Here is an 18,095-nt window from a genome sequence, read left to right on the forward strand (position 1 = left end):
GCAGTTTGATAAGTTAATTGTTTCTGATCTGAATGGAAATTAAGTTAATTTTGGTAGAAGACTGAATGCCTATGATAAAACTTCACATGTTCTTGATTCTATTTAATTCTCTCATTTGCCTTTTTTCAAAATAGGAATTTGGCTTGGAACAAAATTGCTATTATTCACCCCAATGCATTTTCCACTTTGCCATCCCTAATAAAGCTGTGAGTATTCCATAACTTGTTTATGCCATGTCTCTTAATAATTGGGGACCATCTAGTTAATTTTAAAAGTTGGTTTTGTTGAAGAAGCTGGAAATGCGCAGATGACCTGCCCTCTGTGTTCTCCGTGCCTAGAGCTTGTCAGAGCCAAGGAGGAGTTCTGCTCCTCCAGGGCCACATGGGCCCTTAAGTGGATAATTGATCTGGGTGACACCTGGTTCTCATTATTCAGCCAAAGTTTTTTATTCTTGCTGAGTAATCAGGTGGAATGGAATAAGATGTCAGTTCAGGTCTGAAGGGCTTCCATTTTATTTTATGCCATTTTGACTGATAGAGAACCTTCCCGTCCCTTCCCTGCTCCAACTTCCCATCTCTTGCTCCTTCCTCTCCCCATCTGTTATCTAATAAAGAAAGAAGAAATTGGTTAGACAGAAGTTAGAAGAGGAACGGGAGTAAATACACCCCCTACACTTTTAACTTCTCACTTCTAATCTAGTCAGCATCACTTTTCAAATTAAATATAGCACCTTCCCCTTGATTTTAGACGTCCCCACCTGACAAAATGAAGCTGAATATAGAACAATTTGAATACAATTAAAACCTTTTCTCCCCTGCAATCCTGACTGTGAATAGAAAAGTTATCCCTAGCTAAACCAAAATGGTTACTTTTACCGTTAAGAGTAAGGACGCTGCTTAGAAGTTTTTATTGAGTAGTTTAACGATCTTTGGGTTCTTGTTTTTTTTTTAACATAAATGTTTTATGCTAACATAGACTAAAAGCCAATTGTTATTTGATGTTTTGCAGGGACCTATCGTCCAACCTCCTGTCGTCTTTTCCTGTAACTGGGTTACATGGTTTAACTCACTTAAAATTAACAGGAAATCATGCCTTACAGAGCTTGATATCATCTGAAAACTTTCCAGAACTCAAGTGAGTTTGTCATTAAAACTAATAAGATGCATTTGTGGTCATGTGAAATAATAGATGTATTATAGTGGTGTTCTAAATTTATGAGGTCGTGAGACCCTTTTGAATTGCATTTCATGCCCTCAAGTCTCCTAACCCTGGAGCATTGTTAGGACAAGCCCTGCAGTGGGAAAATGTGTCCTCCTGACCATATTTCCTTTCCTTCTCAAAGATGCCTCCCAGAATCAGAGTTCATTGGAGGAGTTTGAAAACCATTGATCCGTGGGATATATATAAACTAGGGCATGTCATTAAATAACATTATAACATTATTCTACTCTTGTTTACGATTTTTAATTTAGCTTGTATGTATCTAATAAAATGTACTAAATTAATATTTGTTTGAGGACGTAATGCTGCTTAAAATTGGTTATGCTTATTATTGACAAAGAGGTATCTTGAAAGATTGTGTATTTTTTGACCCACGGTAGTTTTTACATACTTTTAAAATTACGAAAATAATAAAACCCCAAAAGAGAGTTGGGAAATTATAAGAGAGAACAAAAATCTTTTTAAAATTTTTAATGTTTTTATTTTTTATGGTTACATAGTTGGTGTATATATTTATGGGGCATATGAAATGTTTTGATACAGGCATGCAAGATGTAATAAGCACATCATGGAAAATGGGGTATCCATCCCCTCAAGCATTTATCCTTTGAGGTACAAACAATCCAAGTACACTATTTTAAAATGCCCAATTAAATTATTATTGACTACAGTCACCCTGTTGTGCTATTGAATAGTAGGTGTTATTTATTCTTCCTATTTTTGTACTCATTAACCAGCCCCACTTCCCCAAAAGTCTACCCTTCCAAGTCTCTGTTAAGCATCCAAGAACAAAAATCTTGAAAATGCCCCCCAAATAACACTTTTAAGTTACTTCCTTCCAAGCTTTGTTTCCAGTGCATTTTTAATTGTTAGACTCAAAATGTGCATAGAAATAGATGTCATATTTTAGTCACTTATTCTGCCATAAGCAGTTTTTCATGTTGCTACAATTTTTCCTAGCAGTCATTTTTTTAACCTTTTTATTTTGGAAATTTTCCATCATTTGAGTAATGGAAGTTGCATCCCTCAGCTTCAGCAATTAAGATTTCATAGTGATCATTTTTAATAACTTCATTGTTTTTATAAATAGCACTGTAATGAACACCTTTATGCCCATAACTTATATTTTTGTTTGTTTATTTAGGCTAAAATCCAAAGGTAGAATAATTGGGTGAAAGAAGATGAATACTATATTTAATTATCCGTTTCTTTAAGTGTGTTTTTTGTTTGGGTTTTGTTCATTTAAAGGATTATAGAAATGCCTTATGCTTACCAGTGCTGTGCATTTGGAGTGTGTGAGAATGCCTATAAGATTTCTAATCAATGGAATAAAGGTGACAACAGCAGTATGGACGACCTTCATAAGAAAGATGCTGGAATGTTTCAGGTTCAAGGTAGGACTTGCTATGCCATGGTAATGAAATTGTGTTGTGTTTGATGGAACACATGAAAATGAATTACATTCGATGAAAAGTCATCGAACAGGCCGGGCGTGGTGGCTCACACCTGTAATCCTCAACACTTTGGGAGGCCAAGGCAGATGGATCACTTGAGGTCAGGAGCTTGAGACCAGCCTGGCCAACATGGCGAAACCCTATCTCTACCAAAAACACAAAAAAATTAGCCAGGCATGGTGGCGCATACCAGTAATCCCAGGTACTTGGGAGGCTGAGGCATGAGAATCGCTTCAACCTGGGAGGCAGGTTGATTCCAAAGCAAGCTGAGCTGAGATTGCACCACTGCACTCCAGCCTGGGCAACGGAACAAGACTATCTCAAAAAAAAAAGAAAAAAATAATTATCAAACAGATTATCTGAACTTCAGACAAGTCCTTGTACCTCAGCAAATTGTGAATAAATCCCACTTTTTAAAGACTACCTGAGAAAGAGAAAACTCGCTCAGGATTCATTCTAAAATTTCATCTGTTCTGTAGGTGAATTCTTATATTTATATTTATAATTAGATTCCCGCTTAGCATATACTGTCCTCAGGGGTGATTACTGACATGGTGTTTCCATCAGCTTTTTAAAGGGTGCTATTTCGGAGGATGCCTTTTTCATACACACTTCAGAACCTTTTTCTCCAGAAGACAAAATCCATTTTCATTCTTATGGCCTGGAAGGAGTGAAAGATATAAACATTTTAGATTCCTTCGTATTTCAGCAGAAGGGCTTAAGAATCCTACTTTTTGTCCAACTGATTCTAAATCATTCTCCTCCCCTACCCCACCCCGGGGTATCTGTCCGGAAGGTGAAATGAGATAATGTCTGTAAAGCTTGGCTTTCCTTGAATTAAGACGTTACCTAAACAGACAACAATGCCTCTCAAACCACACCTGTGGTAATGAGGAGGCGCTTTGGACACCACCCCCTGCCTTCCCTGCCAACCCTGCGAGTTTGCACAAAGTCTAAACAGACTAAACAGAAGGATGGCTTCTCACCCTTTGGGCCTTAATGGTTTGTTGATTCCAAAGCAAGTATGATTCAGTCTGTCGGCAGATAACCTTACCAGGTTTTCCTGTCTGCGTATCTGTTTAAGGAACTGATATCTTGGTCCTTGCCTTTTTTGTTTTAGGCCACAGCATGCGTCTTGTTCTTGTTCTTGCTTCAGTTTTTGCTCCTCCTGCCTCACCCACTCTAATGTCTCTCAAAAATGTTCACTCAAAAAATAAAAACACAAGCAAAAAGTTATTAGAGAGCCTACTTTGTGCCAGGCACTGTTCTAGGCCTTGAAAGCACACAATGAACAACAGAGAGAGACGGTCATTCATGGAGTTTATTTTCAAAAGCAGTGATTCTCAACCCTGGACCACATATTAGAATCACATAGCAACTTTTAAAAAATATTGGTCCCCAATTCCCACATGAGACCAATTAAATCTGTGTCTTTGGGGAAATATGTTAGATCACAAAACTCCTATTTCATGGATAGCTAAACCAAGCACCAAGTAGTTACTTGATTTGTCCTCCGTTATGCAGAATTCCCCAGGGAAGATTGAAATTTACTGTATCTGATTCTCCCTCTGGTGTTCAGAGAACATAGCCTAGAACATTTGCACTATAGCTATTGTAGTGTTAGAAATTTGGATAAAGTGGTTTCTGCTCTGAATGAAGAGGCCCATAGCCTCCTCTAATTTAGCTCTTCAATGTGGGAACATCATGAGCTGCAGGGAACAAGAGCAGAATGGGAGAGTTTAGATGTTATACCCGGAGTCTTGGGTCACTCTCCCTCATCCTCAGTTGTACTAGAATAGTATGTCACAGCACATTGAGTCGAACATCTAAAGGCAACTTTATAAGGGTCTTGCAAGAAAGCTAGAGCACAAGGAATTTGTGACAGTTCATGTCTCCAGAATAACCCAGGACTCTCCACTCTGGGATTTGGTCCCTTGAAAAGAGAGGCAGAACTAATCATTCCAGGACTTCTTGTGCCTGCAGATGAACGTGATCTTGAAGATTTCCTGCTTGACTTTGAGGAAGACCTGAAAGCCCTTCATTCAGTGCAGTGTTCACCTTCCCCAGGTGAGAAAGGCATCAAAACTTCCTTAACAGCAGTATGCACCACTGATTCTGAGTCCATGAAAAACAATGCAGCTATACTTTAAAAGCCAAATCTGTGCCAGCTATGCAGCTCATCAGTAACCCTCCCCATAGTGGCCTGTCAAATACAAATGTTCATTCCCTGGAGTTTTCACTTGCCAATAGGATTGAGGTGGGAGGACTTTTGATTTAACTTAATGTAAACTAAAGAATCAAGTATGCTGTTAGAGGTATATGTAATTTTTAAAATGATATTAGCAATTTACCCTGAAATAGTATGCTATAATCTTGTTTTGTGTAATCACCGACTTTTGAAAGTGACTTAGGTTTTTCTTATAAATAACTATTTGGTAAAAGCAAATAAGAGTTTGTACAGATAGGAAGGAAGGAAGGAAGGAAGGAGAAGGAGGAGGAGGAGGAGGGGGGAAGGGAAGAAAGGAAAGGAAAGAGGAAGGGGAGGGGAAGAGATGGGAAGGGAGGGGAGGAAAGTGAAGTTGAATTCACTTAATAGTTTGTCCCATTCCAAAAAACAGGATGAGCCAGTTGAAAAAAGACAACTAGGAAGAGTTGATATTTTATTTTTAATGAATAGATTGTTCCTTGCTCCCTAACCTCAAATTTTAATCTAAAACTAAGATGATATTTTCATGAAATGCACGTTCATAATATTATGGAGTATTCCCCTGGGATTCTCCTTGTCTGCCTATGGAAACTTGTGGAAATATTCTGAAAAGTTATGTAATGAAAAGTCCAGGAGATCTGGCTTTTTACCTGGCGCCAACACAGCTGTATCTTAGGGACTTCAATCAAGTGATCAAAATTCTCCATTCTCATTTCTCCATTAATACCCTGGAACAGGAGCACCTGGTGTACTCACCCAGCTAGTGCTGCAGAAGATCCAGGGTGACAGTGGCTTGAGATAGTGGAGCATGCACATGGGCACTGTGTGTTATCAGGCTGTTTTTGACCACTATCTCTTGGCATCCTAAATAAAGAGACAAAAGGGTAATTCAGCAAAAGTTGTAAACCCTAATTTAATACTCAATCTTTTCCTTCCTTGGACTTCTAGGCCCCTTCAAACCCTGTGAACACCTGCTTGATGGCTGGCTGATCAGAATTGGAGTGTGGACCATAGCAGTTCTGGCACTTACTTGTAATGCTTTGGTGACTTCAACAGTTTTCAGATCTCCTCTGTACATTTCCCCCATTAAACTGTTAATTGGGGTCATCGCAGTGGTGAACATGCTCACGGGAGTCTCCAGTGCTGTGCTGGCTGGTGTGGATGCATTCACTTTTGGCAGCTTTGCACGACATGGTGCCTGGTGGGAGAATGGGGTCGGTTGCCAAGTCATTGGTTTTTTGTCCATTTTTGCTTCGGAATCATCTGTTTTCCTGCTTACTCTGGCAGCCCTGGAGCGTGGGTTCTCTGTGAAATGTTCTGCAAAATTTGAAACGAAAGCTCCCTTTTCTAGCCTGAAAGTAATCATTTTGCTCTGTGCCCTGCTGGCCTTGACCATGGCCGCAGTTCCCCTGCTGGGTGGCAGCGAGTATGGCGCCTCCCCTCTCTGCCTGCCTTTGCCCTTTGGGGAGCCCAGCACCACGGGCTACATGGTCGCTCTCATCTTGCTCAATTCCCTTTGCTTCCTCATGATGACCATTGCCTACACCAAGCTCTACTGCAATTTGGACAAGGGAGACCTGGAGAATATTTGGGACTGCTCTATGGTGAAGCACATTGCCCTGTTGCTCTTCACCAACTGCATCCTATACTGCCCCGTGGCTTTCTTGTCCTTCTCCTCTTTACTAAACCTCACATTTATCAGTCCTGAAGTAATTAAGTTTATCCTTCTGGTGATAGTCCCACTTCCTGCATGTCTCAATCCCCTTCTCTACATCCTCTTCAATCCTCACTTTAAGGAGGATCTGGTGAGCCTGGGAAAGCAAACCTACTTCTGGACAAGATCAAAACACCCAAGCCTGATGTCAATTAACTCTGATGATGTCGAAAAACAGTCCTGTGACTCGACCCAAGCCTTGGTAACCTTTACCAGCTCCAGCATTGCTTATGACCTGCCTCCCAGTTCCGTGCCATCACCAGCTTATCCAGTGACTGAGAGCTGCCATCTTTCCTCTGTGGCATTTGTCCCATGTCTCTAATTAATATGTGAAAGAAAATGTTTTCAAAAGTTGAGAACCTGAAAATGTGAGATTGAGTATATCAGAGCAGTAACTAATAAGAGCTGAGGTGAAACTCGGTTTAAAAACCAAAAAAGCATCTCTCAGTTAGTGAGAAAAGGCTGAAAACCTATTGATACTTGAGAGTGAATATAAGTCTAAATGCTGCTTCTATAATTTGTTCAGCTAAGGGATAGATTGGTCACACTATTTAAGTGAGCCCAGATCAAAAAAGCGGATTGAAATTTCCTTTAGAAAAGATTCTCCATGATTTGAATTGCATTCTCTTTAAACTCACCAATGTAATCATTTTGGGAGGAGGGAGAACCCACTTACTTTCCAAAAATGGGTTTATTTAAACCCACAAACTCAAGAGGTTGTTGGGGGAACTAGGAAAATAAGGGTTTTCAATGAACTGCATTACTAGGTAGAGGCTGTGATCCATAGGATTTCATTCTAATGACCATGTGAAGATGTCTGAGCCCTCCTTTGCCTTTCCTCAGAAAGGATCCTTCCAAGGCACCAATCCCTTGGATGGATAATGTAAGGTATTGTTAACTCACTCATATTGAGATCATTTTTAGAGATACCAGGTTTTATATATCAGCACTAGATGGTTCCACCCTCATGGAATAAAACTGCTTACAAATATTTTGAAAGGAAAATTGACCGAAATTCTTAAATTGTTACTAAGGCAATCATGCACAGGTGATGTATGTCTTATCTGATTTGCTTTTAACTCCTTGGTGCCCCAAGCTCAGAAGGGAATTCCACTGCCAGCAATGAACATACCTGGAAAAGACAGTAAGCAATTTGTTGTTTTTTTTTTTTTTCCTGGGTTAGTAAATAATTTTTGCAAGAGGTTTTATCAGTTGATTCAAACCGATGTGTATCTTAATGATCAAATGTGCACATGACGTAAATTAAGTCCACTGATACAACTTCTCACACATGCCTCTCTAGCAGCTCTGGCAAACCCAATATCTGACACCACTTTGGACTCAAGAGACTCAGTAACATATTATCCTGTTTATTTAGCTTGGTTTTAGCTGTGTTCTCTCTGGATAACCCACTTGTGTCAGGAACATTACTTCTCTGCTTATTCGATATTAATACTGTGTTAGGTATTTTAAGAAGCAAGTTATTAAATAAGAAAAGTCAAAGTATTAATTCTTACCTTCTATTATCGTATATTAGCTTCAATACATCCAAACCAAATGGTTGTTAGGTAGATTTATTTTTATATAAGCATGTTTATTTTGATCAGATGTTTTAACGTGGATTTGAAAAAATACATTTATGAGATGTTTTATAAGATGTGTAAATATAGAACTGTATTTATTACTATAGTAAAGGTTCAGTAACATTAAGGACCATGATAATGATAATAAACCTTGTACAGTGGCATATTCTTCCATATATATTGCATTTCTCTGTCCATTTTCTTTAAATTCATGAACTGTATATATGTAAATATATAGTACTTGTAAATAGATTCTAAATTTGCTTTTCTATTGGGTAAAAAATAAATTTGTAATAAAATGTGACTATAAAACAAAATATTTTCAAGTCTATTTATTGAGCCCACAGGCAGATATATAGTCTCCTAAATGTTTTTAAGTTTTGGAGTATAAGTACCTTTGCTATTTAAGTATTAATATTTGTTCTTAATACTCTAAATATATGGGACTTATCTTAAAAAATCAATATTTCACAAAACAAATCAAAATATCATTACCAACTCCTGAATTGTTTATGATTGATAATGCCATTTTGTCCTGACTGTTGTGAAGCTTATGATAGTTTGGATTTTATAAGCTAGAACTTTTTTTGGTCTCAAACCTCTTTTGCAATGTAAGAAAAAAACCTCACAATTAGAAAGAAATATATGAATAACAAATCAACCTTAAATAATTCATTTGATGATTATGTCAAGGCCAAAACATGAGGACATGCAATTCCCAGGGCACAAAGAAACGCACTGTTCCCCTTCAGTCCCCATCCCCAAAAACATGAGAAATGAAATTATTTTTCTAGACATCTGTGCCAGACCTTACCAACTCCAGTGGTGATTCCCACCCTCCTTGCATGGATTGCAAAATGAAACCATCAAGTACTGGTAAGAGGCACAGTATTATTGCTAAAATTAACATGTTTACGGAGCACCCACAGGGCACCTGGCACTGAGTTTTCCACCTACCCATCAGACTTAACCACATGCCCAAACCTAGTTAAGAGGTATCCAATGGGATCCTCTCTTGTGCAGGCCATGCTTGGCTTGGCTTGGCTTGGCTTATCTTCAGCGGAAACAAGAGCTCACTCCTGCTACTCTCACACCTCTTAGCCCAGGCAGCAGATATAAAAGTTGCCTCTAGAGCAATGCATCTCATTCTTTCTTTTTAATATTTTTAATATACTTGCCCAAAGTCAGGAACAAGTCCTGGCAGCCCCTCTGTCTCCCACTCAAGAAAACACAAGACAGTAATTAATTTAAAAAAAAAAAAAAAAAAAACAGATACTTAAATTCACTGCAACTTATTTCTTTAGATAAATCCACAGGCTTTATTATTTTATTGACAAAACACTACTCATAATACACCTTACACAAAACACTGACATCTGATAAATGTTCTTCACTCTAATATAGCATAATCAGAAAGAACTTGAATTACATCCACAAATAAATAAATCTACAGTGAGAAGGGGACAGATTGAACAACAGTAAAGAACAAACCATGGAGCAAATTTGTAAAAACCATAAACTGTGAACTAGCTTAAAGTAAGGGAGTAACAATTTTGTTTCCAAAAACAGGTTCATTTATTCAACAAATACTGTGCACCATTATGTGCAGTATTCTGTGCATTGGGGATAACAAAAAACAAGGTCTGGAATTCGCATTCCAGTGGAGGGGAGATAGACAATAAACAAATATAACCATGGAAATATCTGATAGGAACACAAATGAAGGAAATGAAGCTATTTTAAATAGTCTGTTGGGAATGATTAGTGCGCTGCTTTAGAAAGGCCTCTCTGGAAAGCCACCTTTTAAGCTAAGACCTTATGCTCACGATGGAGCTACCTTTGCTTTTGAATTTAACCAGTTACATCAAAAAACTCATCATCTGTAGTCCCTCTCTTCATATGTCACCCATGACAAACTATTTTGAAGGACATTTTAATAAAAAAAATATTAGGTGGCTGTTATCACACACAATTTTTGTTCAACTCTTACTGAAGAGAAAATCATTCTTATATGAAATAAAAAACATCTACTCATTTAGTTTTGGCTAAAAATAGAAAAATGAAGTAGTAAAAGGAAACAAAAGTAGCCACACCCTGTTCATTTAGAACCAGAAAAACTTTAACATATGAAAAAATAACATTGTCCTACTTCTTTGTTAATCTTACCACATTTAGTTCAGGGGCCCATCTGATGAGAAAGAAGTCCTAGACAAATAGACGGGATTGCTGTGACCCTACTAGTTCCATTCATGCTCTTCAGTACTGGAGATTTGATTTTATAGTTCCACTATGCAGATAAAAGAGACTGTCTTCCTACAGGCCACTAAACACTAACCATTTTCTGTCTCAGGCCACAGAGACCCTTAACTACGATTAGGTTATGGTCGCTTTTCCTTGCAAGTGAAGTGGGGAGGAGCTGTGTAGCCATATCCCCATCTCAATGTCCTTATGAACATTTCTAAAGATGTTGAACTCAGATTCTACACTGACTCATTCATCTCACACAAGTTCTTGAAGCCTATCGGGTAGGATGATAAAACTTCAGAAACAGGCAGAAAATGCATGTGATAGGCTGGAGAAGCATCATGGAATACAGTTTCATACCCATTGTGGACATGACTTTCCACTCTAGAGATTGTACTTTACAGGAATGTTGAAAACATGCTACTCCATGAGAACAGTGAATGAAACAGTGAGTGGAATAGGGAAATGATATCCTATCAAATAATAGCCTAAAAAATGGAGAATGTATCACCTGGAGAAAAGCAGGCTAAAGGAAAATATTTAAAATCTTTGAATAATTGAAATTTACTAAGTGCTTTTCTAAGTACCAGCCTATAGTAGGCCAAATAGTAAAATGATTAAACTCAACTGCCAGACAGGCCTGGGTTCAAATCCTACTTCTGTTACCATCTGTGTAATCCTTGGACAAGGTATTTAATTTTTTTTCAGCCTCAAATTTCTCCTCAAAAATATGGGCATCATACCACCAGTCTCATAGCATTGGAAATACTAATAACTCAGTGTATATAAAGTTATCATCACACTACCTGAAAAGTATTGAATAGTACGTATTTAATAAATGGATCCTGTCTTTTCTCCCTTTTTTGACAGCCTTATGGAATGAGCAAAGCAGGACTTGTCATTTTGCCAATGAAAATATAGAGTCAGAAGAATAAGTGACTTTCGAAGGTCACAGATGAGGAACTAGGACTAAAACCCAAGTTTCACTTAATAGAACTGAAAAACAGTCATAGAGTAAGCTGACTTACTCTTTAAGAGAACAAGAACCAACTGGTGAACGATCCAGAGAGACAGATTTGGCTTACCTAAGAAAGATTCCATCAGGTCTCTTGTATACCAAAAAAAACTACCATACTGAGTGAGAAGTTAGATCAAATTACAGCTCACTTTCCGATGACCAACGTTTTGGATGAGTGCTTGTTAGTCTTCTCAGAAGGAATGCCAGATTCAGAAGATTGCTGAGGAAGGCAGTGAGACCTTATATCAACATCCTGAAACCAGAGGGTATAGTTGTCACAAGTGGGTGGGCGTTCGTCAGTCCACTCAGCATGGTGAAGGATAAAGACGTGAGATTTAAGCCCACTTGTTACAGACCTGCTGTGCAGCACTAGAAAAGTCCCTTCATTGTTTTGGTTCCTGAGTGAGTCTGATCTTTGTCCTCAAACTACTGATGAAACAATATCAACTCTTTAAGGTTCTAGCAGGTTTGATGTCTGTTCTTTCTACTGCTCTCTCTCTCTCCAGGTAGTGAGAAGTACAGATAAAAGTCTAGTAAGCCAGAGCCACAGCCCCAAATCACAGAAATACCATCACCAAACAGCAATAGATGGCAAAGTTAAGACATCACACATCAGATTGTCTCTTTAGCTGCTGACAGTCCTCAGATGTCTACCCGTCACTCTATTTGCTGCCTGCCTTCCTTCTTTCTTCGTATCATTTTTGATCCAAGCCTGTAAGTATTAGATTACTGAGATGAAATATTCAATGACTGTGGTTAGTTAGCCTCTTTTGATCATAAGTCATGATGGAGAGTAGAGAGTTACTGGTAGGACACACGTGGAAACAAGAAAAACAGGAATCCGGCCGGGCGCGGTGGCTCACGCCTGTAATTCCAGCACTTTGGGAGGCCAAGGCAGGAGGATCACCTGATGTCAGGAGTTCGAGACCAGCCTGGTCAACATGGTGAAACCTCGTCTCTACTAAAAATACAAAAAACTAGCTGGGTGTTGTGGCATGTGCCTGTAATTCCAGCTACTCAGGAGGCTGAGGCAGGAGAATAGCTTGAACACGGGAGGTGGAGTTGCAGTGAGCCGAGATGGGGCCACTGCACTCCAGGTTGGGCGACAGAGCGAGACTCCATTTCAAAAAGAAAAAAAGAAATAAAAGAATGGCTACTCCATGGACAGAGCAGCCCTAATGGCTGCTAGTTGCCCATTTTTATGGTTATTGCTTGATGATATGCTAAACAAGGGGTGTATTATTAATGCCTCCCCTTTTTAGACCATATAGGGTAACCCTGGCATTGCCATGGTATTTGTAAACTGTCATGATGCTGCATCCACAGAGGATGTGTTAGGGTTTGTGGCTGGAAAACAACCGCAAATATGAGAGCATGGGCTGGATTAGTATCCCCAATCTGCCTCCCTTAGTGAGGAAAATCTGTCTTGGTCCTTGAACCTCCGGATGGCCCAGCCCCCAGGGCTCTGTCCCACAAGGACAATGAACAACCAGATTCTTTCCCTTTTAGAGAAGCAGAAGATTCAAATTGAGGCAAGATGATTAGTAGTAAGTGCATGCCCTCAGGGAAAACCTTGTAGGGGAAGTGTTGGGGAAATGGGCTGAGGTAACAAGTACCAGCAAATAAAGTTATGCCATAGAGAAAAGTTACAGAATTTAGATGATTAGGCTGGGTGGGGTGGCTCACACCTGTAGTCTCAGCACTTTGGGAGGCCAAGGCTGGAGAAGCACTTGAGCCCAGGAGTTTGAGCCCAGGAGCTTGAGACCAGCATGGGCACTGGGCAACATGGCAAAACTCTATCTCTACAAGAAAAAAAATACAGAATAGAGATGATCAACTGGAAAAAACAGAAGTGTTTGAAGCAAAGACAAAGAAAAACTGGGTCACCATACTGGTGAGAAATCCATAAGGTGAAGGGGACAATAGAAACACTCTATCCCAGGGCTGGGTTAAAGCCTTCCACTTCTTATTTATTTATTTATTTTGAGACAGGGTCTTACTCCCTCACCCAGGATGGAGTGCAGTGGTGTGATCTCGACTCACTGCAACTGTCGAAGGCGTTTGAACCAGAGCAATTCCGTCTCGAATAAGGAGCTGGGAAAAATGAGGCTGAAATCTACTGGGTTGCATTCCCTGATGGTTAAGGCATTCTAAATCACAGAGGAGATGGGAGGTTGGCACAAAATACAGGTCATAAAGACCTTGCTGCTAAAAGAGCTTGCAGTAAAGAAGCCGGCTAAAACCCACCAAGACCAAGATGGCGACAAGAATGACGTCTGGTCGTCCTCACTGCTACACTCAGTCAGATCATGAAGGGAAGATGCTTGAACTGAAAGATCAAACAGAATTTTGGCTGGCAATGACACCATGAGAAGCCAAAATTATGTGTAAATTTAAGTTTTGAGAAGTAGAAATGGCCACTATGGTGAGAAAAACAAAAGACTGGGGTAGCAAGCAAAAAGGAGTAGAAGATGCCAAGCAGCTCTAGGAATGATAAAGTTTCTAGACAGTTCCATTCCCTGGGTGGCTTGGTCATGGTTTTTGGTCCTAATTTTAGGTGTCTGGGAATATGCCTGTTGTATTCTTTCAATGAACCCCTTTTATATTTGAACCAGTTTGAAGAACTTTTTGTAGTTGTTATTATCCCTCACAAAAAAACCACTCTCCAACTAAAATGCCCACCCCCAACTGTCCAAAACGTTTGTTAGTATAGCTGTATTGTCTTTCCTAAACGTCTGGGCAAAATCTTTTAAGCCTTTCTTCCCCAGCTTAGTTACAGTTTCCATTGCCACAGGGGACATACAGCAGGACATCACTGACCCTTCCGTGAATCATCATTCTATCCCTCATTTGCTATGGTCACTTGCTCTGTTCATTACATTAGATATATTTATGCAACATCCAAAACAAAGTAGGCATTTACATATAATACATACAGTACATACAGATGGAATTTTTTTTTTACGTTGTGAAAGGAAAATAAGTAAATAATAAATACATAAATAAATACATCTTGGAAATCTTGGTACCCCAAAATCACTAAGCTAAAGGGAAAAGTCAATTTGGGAACTGCTTAGGGCAAACCTGCATCCCATTCTACTCAAAGTCATCCCTCTGCTCACTGAGAGAAATGCATATCTAATTGCCTCCTCTGGAAAGGATAATCAGAAACTTGAAAGAGTGCAACCATTTGTCTCTCACTTACCTGTGACCTGGAAGCCCCCTCCCTGCTTGAGTTGTCCCACGTTTCGGGATGGAACCAATGTACATCTTACATATGTTGATTGAGATGTCTCATGTCTCCCTAAAATGCATAAAACCAAACTGTGCCCTGACCACCTTGGGCACATGTCATCAGGACCTCCTGAGGCTGTGCCATGGGCATATGTCCTCAACCTTGGCAAAATAAACTTTCTAAATTAACTGAGATCTGTCTCAGATTTTCGGGGTTCACAACCTAAAACTCTATTTTTAAAAACTTCCTTTCTGTTTTCAAGTAAGAAATTTGGACAAAGAGAGTGGTAGAAATAACTGCAAGGGTTCTGGGATCAGACACCCCTAGGCTTGAGTGCCAGCACCAGCATTTACCACCTGGGTAACCTTAGGCATGTTACTTAATTCCTCCAAGTGGTCATTTCTTTGTTTATAAAATGGGAATAATAATAATGGCTTATTTCCTCACAGCTTATTTACTCCCTACTGAGGAATTATTAATATCAAAGTGTTTAGTATATCATACATGCTCAATACAGGTGTAGCCATTGTCTAGAGTTTGGAATGGCAAAATAAACAGAACCGCCTTTGCCCCAAACCTATTAAAAATGGGACAAACAGAAAAGCAACAGAGGTAAAACATCACCTTCATTACCGATAAAGCTGACCAAAGATAGCAGGGTTTTTATCCACCGGCATCTAGGTTTCCTAATACTTAATGTGAGAATTCGGCAGATCTGTCCACTGAGACACAGAGAACATCAGACCACCACACACCTTCCCACACAGAAGTGTGCTTCTATAAAATAACACCATGGGAGAACAGAGCCAAATGTAACCTTGTTGGGGACAGTAACAGAAGGAAGAAAAAATAGAGTTCTAAATTCTAATAAGATATGTCACTTATCCTCCCTATGGAAAAATCAGTAAGAGGCTGGCATGCTGCCGGGGTGTTACTCTAATAGTGCTCCCTCCTATGGAAGGAAACATCAGGGAGTGAGTGTGATTTCTCCCCTAGATTTCATTACATTTTGTTCTTTCAGTGTAATCTATGAGGCTTACCCTGTGGGACTGTGATAAGCCAGAAATGTGGCTGTCCTCTCAGAGGAGGATCTCAACTGCAGACAGGGCGGTTTTATTCCACCTTCACAAAGCTGTTTCCCAGCTTCTGGAGATATCTTCCCGGGACCAGGAGGAGCAGGAGATTTGGTCTCTAGAAGGCTCTGTAATGTCATGTTCCCAAAAGACGCTGTTTTTTTCTCAGCTTTCGAATATCTTAGACTTGCTAAAGACCAGGGTAGTCTATATGAAAACATACACTCATCTGTGGACACAGCCTCTGTAAACCTCAATAATCTATCAAGACAAAAATACCACATAGCTGAAGATTCAGACCTCGTACTGGATTTGAAAGGTTCTGACAAATAGCATCCTTTCCCTTGGCCTGAGTTCTAAACAGTGAGAAACAAGAAAAAATAATAAGGCAGATACGTATCAATCTGCCACATTTCTTAATCATAAGCTTAATATTTAGAGTGTGCCTTAAATATCTCAGCAATGCGCTCTCCAGAGCTAGTCATATTCTTTTCCCAGTCGCTGGCAGCATTGGATGGCCATAGCCTCCCCACTGGGAGGCAAGACGCCCTATAATTCTGGAGCTGCAGAACTTAGATCCAAGTAGACAACCTCATTCCAAAATTTTTTTTAAAAAAGAGGAAGGGGCTTACCCAAGCAGGCCAGATTCCTTTCCCAAATGCTCCAATAAAATCTATTATTCCTGCTCCCCTGGGAGAAGACAGTGAATGAATATACCAAAAGGCCGGGATAGTGACATTAATGGAGCTCCCTCTACAGAGAAGGAAGTATCAAGAATGAGGCATATAAACTCGGCGTGGTGGCTCATGCTGTAATCCCAGCACTTTGAGAGGCGAAGGCAGGAGGACTGCTTGAGCCCAGGAGATCAAGACCAGCCTGGGCAACATGAGACCCACATCTCTACCAAAAATTCGTAAAAATTAGCTGGGCGTGGTGGTACACGCCTATAGTCCCAGCTACTCAGAAGGCTGAGGTAGGAGGATCTCTTGAGCCCAAGAAGTTGAGGGTGCAGTAAGCCACGATCATGCCACTGCATTTCAGCCTGGTGACAGAGCAAGGCTGTCTCAAAAACAAACAAAAAGAATGAGGAATACCTTTTTACTGCTAATAACTATTATTTTATTATTAAATATATTTTAAGTGGATGCTTATCTAGAAAAGCCAGCCTGTCATAATAGTTATTATAAGGACTTGATCCATGTCAGGTGGTATGTTGGGTGCTTTATGCACAATATGTCACTTAATTAGGATACAAGCCTATGAGATGTGTCTTGTTATCACTGCCATTTTGTAGATTAAGCAATAGCACAAAGATTTGTTAACTTGCCTAAGATCATTTACGTAGTAAATAGGGGAGACAGGTCTCAAAGACATTTCTTTTAACAGCTACACCAGTGATTTTCAAAGTATGGTCCCTGGGAACTTGTTAGAAATGCACACTTGTTAGAAATGACAGGCATCACTCCAGTCTTACTGCATCAGAAATTCTGGAAGTAGAGTCCAGCAATCTGTTTTCATATGGCCTCCAGGTGATTCTGATGCAGGTTTAAGTTGAAGAACCACTGTACTGACTACAGGAGTAGACCTTAAGAGAGAATTGAGCTATCATTCCTAGGGCATGGGAGAATAGGAAATGAAAAGAAAAAGTGGTTATCCTGAGTCCAGGGTAAAGGGGAGTAGTGGAGGCATGACATTTCATTTCATATTTTTAAAAAATGAGTAAAAATGTTGGCTAAAGCATTGACTAGGGGAAATATTTATAGAATTGGATAAATATCCTTTTGTATTTTAAAAAAATTTGTCTATAAAAAATTTATGTAGCACACATTTAGAAAAATGTAACTATTCTGTAAACATTCATTGAGTGGGTACCTTCAGGGGTAATATAATACAGTGACTGAGCATTCAGACTTTGAATCCAAGTAGCCTGGTGCTATGGTTTGAATGTCCTCCAAGGTTTATGTTTTGGAAATTTAATCCCCAATGCAAATGTTAAGAATCAAGATTTTTTTTTCTTTTATGAGATGACAGATTTGTTTATTATCTGGATTGCAGTGATGGTAATGTCTACTAACTCGCCTAATTGTATATATTAATTATGTGCAGTTTTCTGTATACCAATTATAATTCAACAAATCTGGCAAAGAGATAATTATTTAAAGCAAAAATATTAAGAGTGTATTTTGAGGTTTAGAATAGATGTAAAAGTAAAATATTTAAGAATAATAGTGCAAATGATGACAAAGAAAAAATGCAAATATGCTGCTATAGGGTTCTTATAATATGGGTGTTGCAGTGTATTATTTAAAGATAGACTGTGGGCCGGGCGCGGTGGCTCACGCTTGTA

General features: G+C 39.3%; 1 protein-coding gene and 1 long non-coding RNA gene across 4 annotated transcripts in view; one reads left to right on the forward strand and one right to left on the reverse strand.

Moving 5' to 3' along the window:
• LGR5 (leucine rich repeat containing G protein-coupled receptor 5) overlaps positions 1-8,495 on the forward strand; it is a 146,834-nt gene extending 138,339 nt beyond the window's left edge. For all 3 annotated transcript variants that reach the window (XM_005571542.4, XM_045365612.2, XM_074007419.1), the window contains 5 exons: positions 135-206; positions 1,009-1,134; positions 2,470-2,615; positions 4,659-4,742; positions 5,830-8,495. In XM_005571542.4, the coding sequence (XP_005571599.2) occupies positions 135-206; positions 1,009-1,134; positions 2,470-2,615; positions 4,659-4,742; positions 5,830-6,917 (1,516 nt within the window). In that variant the 3' untranslated portion in view covers positions 6,918-8,495. The remainder of the gene's footprint in view (positions 1-134; positions 207-1,008; positions 1,135-2,469; positions 2,616-4,658; positions 4,743-5,829) is intronic.
• On the reverse strand, positions 1,678-17,419 carry LOC123567546 (uncharacterized). Its single transcript, XR_010579501.2, has 3 exons — positions 11,508-17,419; positions 5,912-6,079; positions 1,678-5,745 (listed from the first exon to the last, which is right to left on the reverse strand). It is a non-coding gene; the product is annotated as an uncharacterized lncRNA (long non-coding RNA).
• Between the last annotated feature and the right edge of the window lie 676 nt (positions 17,420-18,095).

Source organism: Macaca fascicularis, chromosome 11 (assembly GCF_037993035.2).
Source record: "Macaca fascicularis isolate 582-1 chromosome 11, T2T-MFA8v1.1".
NCBI lineage: Eukaryota > Metazoa > Chordata > Mammalia > Primates > Cercopithecidae > Macaca > Macaca fascicularis.